The sequence below is a fragment of the Anoplophora glabripennis genome, unplaced genomic scaffold (assembly GCF_000390285.2).
Source record: "Anoplophora glabripennis isolate ALB-LARVAE unplaced genomic scaffold, Agla_2.0 scaffold1212, whole genome shotgun sequence".
NCBI lineage: Eukaryota > Metazoa > Arthropoda > Insecta > Coleoptera > Cerambycidae > Anoplophora > Anoplophora glabripennis.
The window spans coordinates 77,099-90,532 of NW_019417295.1; the positions used below are offsets into that span (position 1 = coordinate 77,099).

The 13,434-nt window shown below is 36.5% G+C and overlaps 2 protein-coding genes across 5 annotated transcripts; one reads left to right on the forward strand and one right to left on the reverse strand.

The window, feature by feature from the left end:
- Window positions 1–837: 837 nt before the first annotated feature.
- On the reverse strand, window positions 838–5,845 carry LOC111692244 (uncharacterized protein K02A2.6-like). Of its 4 annotated transcripts, none has more exons than XM_023456140.1 (2): window positions 4,006–5,837; window positions 838–3,786 (listed from the first exon to the last, which is right to left on the reverse strand). In XM_023456140.1, the coding sequence occupies exons 1-2, from the start codon at window positions 5,564–5,566 to the stop codon at window positions 1,259–1,261; spliced, it is 4,089 nt and encodes a 1,362-aa protein (XP_023311908.1). In that variant the 5' UTR covers window positions 5,567–5,837; the 3' UTR covers window positions 838–1,258. The 4 variants fall into 4 exon arrangements, with proteins under 4 accessions (XP_023311908.1, XP_023311911.1, XP_023311909.1 ...); XM_023456143.1 differs by having other exon boundaries at window positions 838–4,279; window positions 4,822–4,988; XM_023456141.1 differs by having other exon boundaries at window positions 1,348–1,490; window positions 1,720–5,845.
- A 1,856-nt stretch (window positions 5,846–7,701) lies between these two features.
- Window positions 7,702–11,127, forward strand: LOC108914641. The gene is made up of 5 exons (XM_018720490.2): window positions 7,702–7,768; window positions 7,935–8,123; window positions 10,406–10,630; window positions 10,783–10,911; window positions 10,979–11,127. Exons 1-5 carry the CDS (start codon window positions 7,702–7,704, stop codon window positions 11,125–11,127), a joined length of 759 nt encoding a protein of 252 aa, XP_018576006.2.
- Window positions 11,128–13,434: the final 2,307 nt, after the last annotated feature.

Consider the following 13,434-nt stretch of genomic DNA (forward strand, 5'->3'; position numbering starts at 1 on the left):
TTTATTTTCAAATATTGCCAATGCTACCTTTTCTTTTGCAATACCAAATTCTGTAGCTTCTGACCAGAAGTTGATAGGTTTAAGACAAGCTTTAACTAAATTGTGGCAGGGAGTGTGCGGCTTTCTTTTAATTATGCGGCCAAACATAGAGGCAGTCAATCTCTGTCTTCTCTCCAGCTCAAAAAATTCATTTCCAAATTGACCTATTGTTTTATGTTCAATTTCACACCTACTTTCTTCAGTTACCTGGAATTATATACATATACAGATATGGAGAGTTATGCATATTTTCATAAAAAATTAAGATTATTACATTTAACCTGTTGATCACTTCTTCAACTTCATTTATAACCATTGGTTCATCATCAACCTCTTCAACATTTGGTCCATAGTCCGTATTTTGTGTATTGTGAACAATTTTGGTTTTCTTATTTGGTTTTTCTTTATTATCATCGAAAAACAAACGTTTTCTACATTTCGTTGCTTGAATATTTATTTTATCATCAATTTATTTTTTTAAATATTTTCCTGGACTACTACCTGTCACTCCTTTATATGGACTATAATGCCAACTGAAGTTTTTATTGTGTCTCAGCGCTGTCAAACAAACTCGCCTTTCATAGGAACCACGCTGTATAAAATTTAACCTCTTACCAGCGTTGAATCGAGCTACAATATTCATCAATCGTTCAGCTCTGTTATTGTTTTCATTTTCGATTAACAAATGAGCCTTTCCTACTAGAACATCCAAATCACCTAAAAATTAATAAAAATGTGACAAATTCTAGTGTCCAGTGCAACTAAACACTTTATTGAAAACATATCTATAACGTTTTGGGGCCACGTTTAGCCAGCTCAAGCAATAGCAGGATTAAGAGAAACTCTGTATACTTGGTTAACCTTTTATTGCGCGTTACGTTCGTCAGGGTACATACCGAGAGAGAGCTGTCACCCAGCTTGCCTCGTATTTATATACATATCGGCGCATGTGCGCATCTATCAATACGCCACACCCCCATTTTTAGTTGCCAAAGACCCTTTTACCTACTTAACACTTTAAAATCCTAGGTACAAACACTTACAATTACAATACATTAGTTTAAAATATTCCCTATCACTTGTGGATACAGTAATCTAATAAAATCTAGGTCTGTGACCAATTTCCTTTTATATTTTCTATTTGAGTTAAGCTCAACTACTTATTTATTGAGGGGTGCTAGCGTTACTATAAAAAGTCTACTTTTAACATTATATTCCTCTATGTTATGAAATCATTAAACCTTTGTGGTTTCTTCCTCACTCTCTCTGGTCGACTTCGGAGCGTCCTCTCCCTCTCGGGCTGTTGGTCCGTCCCCCTTATCGGTTGTTCCCGGGCCGTCTTCTCCCCGGTTTGTTGTTCGGTCGTCTTCCCTGGTACTCTTTCTTCCTCGTCGCATCGCTGGCTCATCTGCTCTGCTTGCTCGGCTGCGATGCCCTGGTCGGTGTTCTTACTGCAATTTTTATTAGTGTTAGTTTCCCGTTCAAAACCGCTTAAGTCAGTGGCATCACTTCCACTTTTGTCACACTTTTTAGGGTCATTTTCAGTCAATAACACTATTTCGTCCAAAACACAGTCAGTCTCTTTCACATTATTGTCTATATTGTCTCCAGTGCATACATTGTCTTTATTTACATAACTATTACTTACGGTCTTCTGTCTATGGCTATCGTTTATCTTACTTGAGCTGTCGCACGGTTTCGCTGTGCCTGCCTCATTGGGTTCTCGACCTGTCTGTAGCTTTCCGATATTTATGATCTGGTTTGAGTGCCGCTTCCATGCTTCGCCCGTTCTCAGCCTACATAAGAACGTGGATCTCCCTAGTACTCTTTCAACCTGAGCTTCTGTCCACTGTCTCGTGTTCACTTTCCGGTAGTCTCTCACCATCACGGCTTCTCCCACCTTAAATTGTCGTCTTTTACTCTGGCTATAGTGCTTCCGTTGCTTTTCTTGAGCCCTTCGCATGTTTACTGAGACCGCCTCGTTTCTTTGGAGTCTCGGTTCCTGCAAGAAGTCTAACCTGTTTCGCAGATTCCTCCCCATTAACAATTTCGATGGGGTTTCCTTCGTCGTCTCATGAATGCTGGTCCTGTAATTTAGCAAGAATCTGGAAATTAAAACAGACATTTCAACATTTTTATTTCTTTCGTCTAATAGGGCTGCCTTGATTTTATTTTTAAAAGTTTTCACCATATTTTCGGCTTGACCGTTTGATTGGGGGTTTGCCACTGGCGTGGTAATATGTTTAATTCCGTTCCGTTCATAAAATCTTTTCATGTTTGCTGCCGTGAAGCTCTTGCCGTTGTCTGTGACAAGCGTTCGAGGCAGTCCAAACCTGGAAAAAGCGTCTCGGAATTTTTCTTCCGTTACCTCACTTGCTAGTGCCCTCACTGGGTAGACTTCAGGAAACTTGCTGTACGCATCAACCATTATTAAGAAGTACTTCCCCTGAAGAGGCCCTAGGTGATCCGCATGCACTCTTGACCATGGTTCCGTTTCCACTTGCCAGGGCGTGAGTTCGGCTTTAGGAGGGTCTGCTCTTTGGTGGAGACACGGCATGCAGGCTTTTACCGTGGCCGCAATGTCTTCGTCCATCTTCGGCCACCACATATAACTTCTGGCTGTCGCCTTGGCTTTCGCGATGCCCAAGTGCGAGGCGTGAAGTTCGTCCAACATCCTCCTTCTTAATCGGCTTGGAATGATGACCCTATGTCCCCATACTAGCATATCTCCTTCGACAACTATCTCGTCTTTCCTGACGAAGTACGGTCTGAGCTCTTCTTCATCTAGCTTGGTCCAGTTACCCTGTACTTTTTCCCGGACCTTCCTCAGCACCTTGTCCTGCCTACTCTCTTCTGTCACCGTCTTACTGTCGACTGGCCATCCTTCATAGCTGTGAACATAATTAAAATAATTTTCTTTGCCCTCGTAGTCTTTGTCTACGGTTTTAATCCTCAACGGCGCCCTTGACAGATAATCTGCCAGGTGATTATTACAACCCTTAATGTACTGTATTGTATAATTGAAATTTGCCAAATAGATAGCCCATCTTTGCAATCGATTTGCATGCATTATAGGGATCTGATTGTACTCGCCAAAAATAGCCAATAATGGCTTATGGTCGCATTTTAACGTAAACTTATGACCGATTAAATATTGCTGGAATTTTCTTACCCCAAAATAGATAGCCAGTGCCTCCTTGTGTATTGTTGAGTACGCCTCTTCACTAGGGCTCAACGTTCTCGAGACACATGCTACGGGCTTCTCTTCTCCTTTAACTAAATGGCTTAAGGTTGCTGAAATACCGTAATTACTTGCATCTGTGGTGACGATTATGGGCTTATCGGGATCAAAATGCACCAGAATCATGTCCTCTGCAATGAGGTGCTTTACTTCCTCAAACACTTGGCTGCATTCTTTATTCCACCGAAATTTACTATCCTTCTTCAGCAAATTGTATATGGGCTTTAGCTTCGTGGCCAAATCTGGAATAAACTTGCTATAGTAGTTGACCATTCCTATGAAGCTTCGGGTTTCACTGACGTTAGTGGGTGTCGGTGCCGCTACGATCGCCTCCACTTTATCCTCAGTCTTCTTTATACCTTCCTTTGTTATTTTATGTCCCAGGTACTCCAGTTCATCCTGGAAAAACTTGCATTTGTCCGCTTTTACAGTCAGCCCCGCGTCCTGCAATTTCCTCAATACATTATCTAGCATCCTAATGTGCTCCTCGTCATCTTTTCCTGTAACTAAGATGTCGTCAATGAAATTGCTTACATTCTCCATACCTTGAAATAATTGCTCTAAATGTCTTTGGAATATGGCAGAAGCTGGACTAATACCGTAAGGCATTCTATTAACTTTATATAAACCCTTATGCGTGCTCCAAGTGAGCAACTGCTTCGCATCGTCATCTAATTCGAACTGGTTATATGCCTGAGATAAATCAATTTTAGAAAATTTTTTACCTTGATGAAGCTTTGAGAATATCTCATCGATTTTAGGCAAAGGGTACCTAACCTCTTCCAAGTATCGATTCACTGTCGATTTATAATCTCCACACACCCTGATTTTGCCATCAGTTTTGAGAACAACTACCAACGGTGTTCCGTGCGGGCTGCTTTCGACCGGCGATATCACTCCTTCGGCTTCCAATTTCCTCAGCTCCTCCTCCAGAGGCTTCTTAAATGCTATTGGCACGTTCCTTGGCTTGCAGAAGACAGGTCGAGCCCCAGGCTTCAGCTGTAATGAGACTTTACTTAGTTTAAAACATCCTAGCTTTTCACTAAATACGTCGCTGTATTTACTAACTAATCCATTCATTACATCACCCTTAACTACCGTATTGACCATGCTCAATTGTATCTTAAAATTTTTCATGAAATCTCTTCCCAAGATACTAACGGTACCTGAGTGCACTACATAAAATTTAACCTTCTTTGTTATGTTATTATATGTTACATTAGCCACTATATAACCCCTGGGTTGAAATTCTAGACCGTTATATCCCTTCAATACAAGGGCATCTTTTGATAACCTATAATTGCTTGCAAAGTTTCTGAAATAAGTCTTTTCACTTATGCAACTGACAGAAGCCCCACTATCTAAGTCCATACAAAAAATTTTACTGTCTATTGTTACATTAACTGCAAACGGATTTTGCCTATTGATTATATTTTGCACTGTTAATATGTTCATATAATTCAAATGCTGCTGCTCTCGACATGCCGCTTTTAAATGGCCTTTTTTTCCACACTTGTTACAATAATAGTTCAGGTACTTACATTGTCCCTCATGTTTCTTATTGCACCTCTTACACAAATTTCCACTGGGCTCATCCTGCCGTTTGTCATTGTTTTGAACCCTACTCCGCCATCTTGTCCTCTGACTTGTCGTGGACGTCTGCGTCGGCCTGGCTCCTCCCCCTTCGGTTGACCTTCCGGCGCTGGACGATTCCTTCCTACATCCGGTCTTCCATCGCGGGAACTTTGAATTCTTGAGCACGTGCACCTGAGCGCTGTCTTCTACCACTGCTTCCTTCTGCAGCGCAATTTGCACCAGATCCTTGATGGTCTTCGACACGGGCTCCTCACAAAGACGGTCCTGAATTGCCTTTGATACTAAGCCTGTTACAAACTTGTTCTTCAGGTGTCCCTCCAATTCTGCATCGAATTGACAGTTGGCTGCTTGTCCCCTTATTCTTGCACAGAACTCGCTTACTGACTCGCTTTCCACCTGTTGAAGCTGGAAAAACCTGATTCTTTCCCTCCATATGGATTTTCGTGGTCCCAACTGATCCTTTAATATGTCCGTTAGTTGCTGGTATGTTTTTTCTGCTGGCTGCGCGGGGTAACAAAGGTCTCGCACTAGTTTGTACGTACTAGTACCTATTACACTTAACAGCGTCGCGACTTTGATTTTCTCTTCAAGTATTTTGTTGGCACAAAAATACTGTGTTAATCGTTCACTATAAATTGTCCAGTCGTCGCTCGACAAATTGAACTCCGTTACTTGTCCGATCAACGCCATTTTTACCCGTTACTTGCACGCCGCACTCACGCACGTGGTCACTACAAGTCTTGGAAAAGTCCGTTCCAGGGACGTTCTCCACACTCCGGCCGCGTTACCAATATCCTCGTCGCCAATTATAACGTTTTGGGGCCACGTTTAGCCAGCTCAAGCAATAGCAGGATTAAGAGAAACTCTGTATACTTGGTTAACCTTTTATTGCGCGTTACGTTCGTCAGGGTACATACCGAGAGAGAGCTGTCACCCAGCTTGCCTCGTATTTATATACATATCGGCGCATGTGCGCATCTATCAATACGCCACAATATAAATATACATATTTTCTCTTACTTCTAAGATGATTATACATCATTGTCCGCTTCAAGTCAGGTAATAAACTTTCTTTATTTTTTCCCGGAGTGTTACATATTTCCTGCCGACAATTAGAATGATCTCCAAAAACATGATGTAAACCATTTCTCAAGTCTTCCCGTAGCAAATTTATATCACTATTATCCCTCTTAGCATTCTTATATATTGGCTCTTTTAACAAGGAGATTCAATTTTTTTATAGTTAAAAGTTTTCTACCTTCTAAATTTATTTGTGTGTCAGCCTTAGTTTTTCTAAGTCGTTTACCATAATTCTTTAGACAATGGTTTGTGCATTCTATTTTCTTTACATCTCTTCCATATGTCACGCACTGCTAAATCTTGGCAAAAACATTAGAATAGCCATCCCCTACAAATTTCAGGTAACGGAGGTTGAAATTCTCACTACAATTGAAGCCATCCACTATTATATCAGACTCCATGGCAGGTGCTGAGCCCTTCCAATTTTTAAAACATACATGATTTTTTGGCGTTTCATTTTTGTTGTGAGCTCTGGCACAAACTGAACAAAATTTATTTCTAATTCCAACATACAATAGCTCTCCTGTATTTTTTTCCAATAATTGCTGCCATTCCAGTAGTTCCAAGGCATTGTAGTTTGTTCCATAGGAACGTTTACTCCAGGAGTACCATCAGGACAAATTTGTTGCCTATCTATTGCGATGTCTCTCTCTTTAGAATTAGCAATTTCCATTGATCTAAATAATGAGGCGTCCCATTCCTACAAACAAATTACATGTACGTACGAAATATTACTGCATTTACTGCAGCAGTGGCTGTCGTTGTTGCAGCCACATATGCCCATATAAAAGTGTACTGGGTCACGTGCCTGATTAGCCAATAAAAACAAAGGACGCATCTAACTGTTCGCTGTGCACACATTTTGCATAAGAGATTGCATATATTAAGGAGCGTAGCTCGCGTCGTAATAAATAATAATATAAGCTCCTAGATTTATTTTAGCGCGAGTACGTTTGGATTCTTTAAATATTTTGTTGATATTTAATATGATTAAATACATAAAATTTTATGTGTTCTGCAGCTCCGCAGCTCTTATGGTAAAATCGCCACTACCTCCACAACATTTCTTCAGTGTTTGATGCGTACTAGCACTTGGTGGCAAGATAATGTAGACATTTAAAAAATATTTTTTTGTTCCCAAACTGCTCATTTAATCAAAATTCTACAAGAGACCCAAAAACTTCCAAATGATATCACCTATCAAATAAAAAATAGTTGTTTCTATTGCCCGAAAGAGGAAAAAGTTATGAACGGATATTATCACAATACATCAATATCTTGAGTCTACGAATCTGTGGTCTTCCGTTGTACACGTTATTCTGGGACACCCTGTATGTATATATGAGAGGTTTCACGTCAAACGCAACAAAGCTGTGTTACAGGTTTATTTTATTTTGCCTAACTTATCATCTTTAAGGTCATTCCCAAGAAGAGAGAATAAATTATGAGGTGCAAATGATTGGTTAGGGTAGTTTTATTAATTTTATTCACATATGTTTTCATTATGTATTACTAGGAGTGCGTTCCACTAAGCGTTCACAACGCTAAAAATATTCCTTCAGCCGTTCCACATGACGACCACGGCCGTTATGGTCGCGGCAAAAACGTCACTAATGACGTTATTATTTTTTTCGCTCACGCCAAGCTCACAACGACCCATCTAAAGAATTGGGTCGAAGTGGACATTGAGACGTTCGGCGCAATTTTTTAAAACTTAAAGATGGCGACAGGAAAAATTTCTTTGTATGATTCGGAGAGATATTTTAGTGGAAGCTTATGTTTCTCTAGCAGATGCTCAACGTGCGGCTACAGGTAAATATAATTATGTTAAATAAATTTTGTAAAATTAATTTTAGTTTATATTCAACAGCCATCTATACATTTTGCCTTATTTGTCACTAACATAACCTAACTTACTTAATAATGTTTATTTTCATTGAGAATATATGTCTTTCATAAAAAATTTATTTGTTTGTAGACATATTTTTTGCTACACAGCTATTGAAAAGAGTTATAAGTCAGGAACCACAATCCTCTACATCTACTAATGTTGATTATGAGAATTATGATTGCGATAATGATGATACTAACGAGAATTTTATTAATGAAGAAGCTCTTGATATTGAGGACATAGGTGATCTCAATTCTGAAACTCAAGAAAGTGAAGGTACATTAAAAATAATAAATTATACAGGGTGTTAGTAAATAAGTGCGACAAATTTCAGGGGGTGATTATACATGAGAAAATAATAGCAATTTGCTTATAAACGTATGTCCGCAAATGATTCGTTTTCCGAGATACGGGGTGTCAAAGTTTTTGTTAAAAACTGACAATTTAATTTATTGCTCTGAAACCGGTCGAGATGTGCAAATGAAATTTGGTGGGTTTTAAGAGGTAGTTATTGCGCATTTTTTGATACGCAATTAAGAATGTTATGTTCATCATTGGCGCGCATACGGGTAATAATCTCAATTTTTTTAAAGAAAAAAATGGTACGCCACTGAGATATTACAAATTAAAAATCATTTTTGAATTTCTCGTTCAATTTGTGACAAAAAATCTCTCTTGCCTTTTCTTCGTATGGGGCGCCGTTTTGAAGCAAAAAAATAAAACATCTTAACGCGTATTTTTTATTTCTTTAATACATTACCTAGTAGGCTACTGTCAACATTTGTCTGTTAAATACGAATATTTTTAAGAAATGTCAAATTAGCGTTTCGTCATTATTAATTTATTAAGCTTTTAGTTTGCTATAACATTAGTGTTAATAAGTAATTAATTTTTCTTTTATCGAAAAGAATGGAAAATTTTACAAATGCGGAATTGTCAGACATGCATTTTGTCTATGGTCGAAGTAATGGAAATGGTCGGCAAGCTCGACGATTGTATGCTGAGTTGTATCCAGGACGTAGGGTACCTCATCACACAATATTTGCTCGTCTTCATCAACGTTTGCGCGAAAATGGTTCATTTAAGAAACAAACGGTTGACTGTGGGCGCCCTCGAGAAGTACGAACTGTGCAACTAGAAGAAGCAGTTCTCGAGTTAATTGCGGAGTCACCTGAAACAAGTACTCGAAAAATTGCCAACATATTGAATGTAAGCAACTTCACTGTATTTAAAATTCTTAAAGAACAGCAATTGTATCCGTTTCATATTGAACGTGTGCAAGCTCTACTACCTAGAGACTTTTTTCCGCGCCTATTTTTTTGCCAATGGATTAATCATCAAATCGCTCAAATTCCTAATTTTTTAAATGCCGTTTTGTTTACTGACGAGGCTACTTTTGGACGACAGTGTATACGAAATTTCCATAACAATCACTTATGGGCTGAGGAAAACCCCCATGGAATCTTTGAAGCTCATTTTCAGCATCAGTTTTCCGTAAATGTATGGCTTGGGGTAATTGATGATCATTTAATCGGTCCATATTTCCTCCCACAACGACTAACAGGCGAATCTTATCTTAATTTCCTACAGGAAGAGTTACCTGTTCTTCTTGAAGAAATTCCTCTACAGCTGAGACAACACCTATGGTACATGCATGATGGTGCACCAGCCCATTTTAGCATTAATGTACGTAATCACTTAGACACAGTATATCCAAATCGTTGGATAGGTAGGGGAGGTACGGAACATTGGCCTGCTCGATCGCCGGATTTAAATCCTCTTGATTTTTGCATTTGGGGTTTTCTTAAGTCATTAGTTTATTCCACTCCCGTTGAAAATGTTGATGACCTGAGGAATCGAATTATAGTCGGCTGTGAGACAATAAGAAATATACCAGGAATATTTGCGCGAATACGACAATCAATGAGGCGAAGAGTTGAATCTTGTGTCACGTCTGAGGGAGGTCATTTTGAACATTTGTTGTAGCTTTGCGCCTTTTCAAAATTTTATTAGTGTTATTTTCTGTTATTGTTCTGGTTTAATGTTATTGTATTAGATAGTTCTTGATAATGTATTAAAGAAATAAAAAATACGCGTTAAGATGTTTTATTTTTTTGCATCAAAACGGCGCCCCATACGAAGAAAAGGCAAGAGAGATTTTTTGTCACAAATTGAACGAGGAATTCAAAAATGATTTTTAATTTGTAATATCTCAGTGGCGTACCATTTTTTTCTTTAAAAAAATTGAGATTATTACCCGTACGCGCGCCAATGATGAACATAAAATTCTTAATTGCGTGTCAAAAAATGCGCAATAACTACCTCTTAAAACCCACCAAATTTCATTTGCACATCTCGACCCGTTTCAGAGCAATAAATTAAATCGTCAGTTTTTAAGAAAAACTTTGACACACCGTATCTCGGAAAACGAATCATTTGCGGACATATGTTTATAAGCAAACTACCATTATTTTCTCATGTAGAATCACCCCCTGAAATTTGTCGCACTTATTTACTAACACCCTGTATATTTATCCTGCTTTTTATGTATATTTCAGTTTCTATATACAGGTGGAGTCCATCCTGTGTATTTTTACTATTGCAAACATATAGGTTCATGGAAGAAACCCTCAATAGTGGAAAATTATCCCAAAAAAAGGTGTGGGAAGAAATTGCCAAGGAGCTAACAAAAAAAGGATACAATGTAACTGGACCGCAATGTTCTTCTAAGCTACGAAGTTTAAAAAAACATAAATCCATAAAGGATCATAACAACAAATCAGGTAATGATAGGAGTTGGCAGTTTCTTGAAGTTTGTATAAATCTTTTAATATCCTGTTTAATTTTTAGATATAATTAAATTTTCTATAATTACAAATAAATGTCTAATTAATAAGATATATTTTATATAATTATTTTAATATACTTTTTCTAGATAATGGAGGAAATTTTTTCCAAAAGGCATGGTGCCAGCCAGTTGCAGTTGCATCTTCCACTGGTCTTTCATCGAAACAGTCAGAAAGGAACGATAGTGTGGGAGAATCTAATGGCGGACGTTCATTAAGTGAGTTAATTACGTAATTTTTTTTTATTTGTAACTAAAATAATGTACAAATTAAATTTCATTCCAGAATCAAAAACAACTACAATAACAACTTTATTAGGGAAAATATTGAAGCAAGGAGAAGAACATGAAGAACATAAAATGAAAAGGCACAAGGAGCGAATGGAGATGGATTCAGAATTACTTAAAGTTTTAGAAAAGTTAGCTGAAAAATAATAATTAAATGTTAAATTCTGCATAAAAATCAGTTTTTAAGCATTAAAATTATTTTCATAATTTAATATTACTTTTATTAAAGAAAAATATATATTTTGTAATACCAAGGACATTTAAATAAAGGGGACTTATTTATTTACATTTCTAGATGAAGCCTGGTCTATTCACAGTCTAATTGTATCATTGTTGTCAGCTGTATAATTATACTGGAAATGTACTTAATATTTTTATCGCAATTTTCATCACAATTGTGAAAATTATTATTATAGGATAGTATTATTAAGTTATGCATACAATATTGTTAAATTCTGTACATATTAAACTATTTTTCATTTTTCATATTTGCCATGTTTGAAGACTTGGCAACTACGCAATAATTTGTAGCGTGTTCCTCGTTCGTTCTGCCGTGGTTGGCAGAATATGGCGTCTCTTGTTAGAAAATAGTTGTGATTTTAGTAAGTGAAACGTGATTAGTGTTTATACATGTATTTTGGATAAACTTTTAAGGTGTGAATATGGTTAGACAGTGCAGAATTTGTAAGAAATTGGATTATAAACATCCACATCAGCTATCCTTCCACAGGTAAGCGTGCTTGAAGGTGACTTTGGAATGTATATGCAACTGTGGCCATTGTCGTGCGTGTGGGTAACTTTTATTTGAATAACGGTAAAATTTTATAAAACTGACTTGGTATTTTTTTAAAATTTTTGCTGAAATAGTAAGAAAACAATAATATGAACCACGTTTGGCCATTAAAATCAAAGGAAAATGCTGCACCACAAATAAGTTACAGACATTATTTATATTTAATATATTTATAGGTATTTCAATGTTATCCCTTATACCCAACATTACAAATTTTAATCATTCATCATTTTCATTTTCCTCTACGACAAAAACCTTTTCAAAAATATATTTACAATTTTACTAAATGCACGAGCATAAAAACTGAATAAATACAACAGCAAAAATATGGTGGTGGTTCACTTATACATAAAAATACCGAAGATGCAATCAACTGAAAGTTGCATTCATTCAACCATTTGATGTTCTCCTTTGGGAATATATTTTTATGTCTCACTGAAAATTTGCCTCAGTATTCTAAAAGTGAAATGTGAACGTTTTTAGGATGCTTGGGGATGGTGCAACAAGAAAGAAATGGTTACAGTTATTGGGATTCCAAGAAGTTATAAAAATATTATATATATTTATTATAAAAATACTGAGTAGCTGTTGAAATATATTGACTTAGGACTATAAAATATTTTATTTTGACCCATCCAAAATGTACGACATTGGAGATGTAATCGCGCGCATCAGTTGGATGAAAATAAAGCCCTCTGCTTTCCCCTTGTCTAGCTTCACCCTAGATATGAGATAGACTGTGACATGCATAGTCCCCTTTATTTAAATGTCCTCGTGTAATACAATATATTTAATAAAGTTTAATATAAAATGAAATGTGTGATTTTTCGAATTTTTATAATTACAATTAAATAACATACAATTTTTTTATTATTTAAAATTAAGTATCAAATATTTTCTGGAAAATTGAAAATTTTCGAATATGCACGAAATTATGGTTTTCGGTCAGATTTTCAATAATCGAGTTGTCATCAGATTTCGATGTTTTGAAGTCCTAAAAAGATAGTCTGATTATCACTAATTTTTTTGAGTTTTTATCATTTTTACAAGGAATTCATAATGATATCTCTTTTAAGAATTCCTGCATTTCGCCTTATTTCACGTGAATAGTTTCCATTATTTTCTTGATTACATTCAGGTATAGTGATAACAATTACTTCATCTTCTCATAAAATACAGATATTATGAATTACGCAGCATGCAACTAGTGGCGGCTCGTGGCTTTTTGAGATGGGTGGGCAAAATATTTTTTCTCATGTAACTTAATATCATATAATAATTGCAATCTACGTTAGTCTATTTACTTTTGAAAGTGTAAAAAACTTAAGAATTATGAAAATAGTTAATATAAATATACCTGAAAATTATATTAGTTATTCCAAAAGTATAATAGTTCAGCAAGAATAAACGAGAATGTCATCACAGTGATTTCTTGCAGGGATAGGGGCTAAGGCAAAGATTAAGGCATAGAAGGACATATAAAAAATAATATAATTCTCTAAACAAATAGTAAAATTCTCTATCACTTTTATAGCAATAGCACATACTGAAATTACTAACGATAAATTATACTAAAATTCTAATAAGTAAATAAATTAATTAATAAATAAGTAAATAACCAAATCAATAAGGCGCTTTATAATGTCTCTATTTTCGTCCAC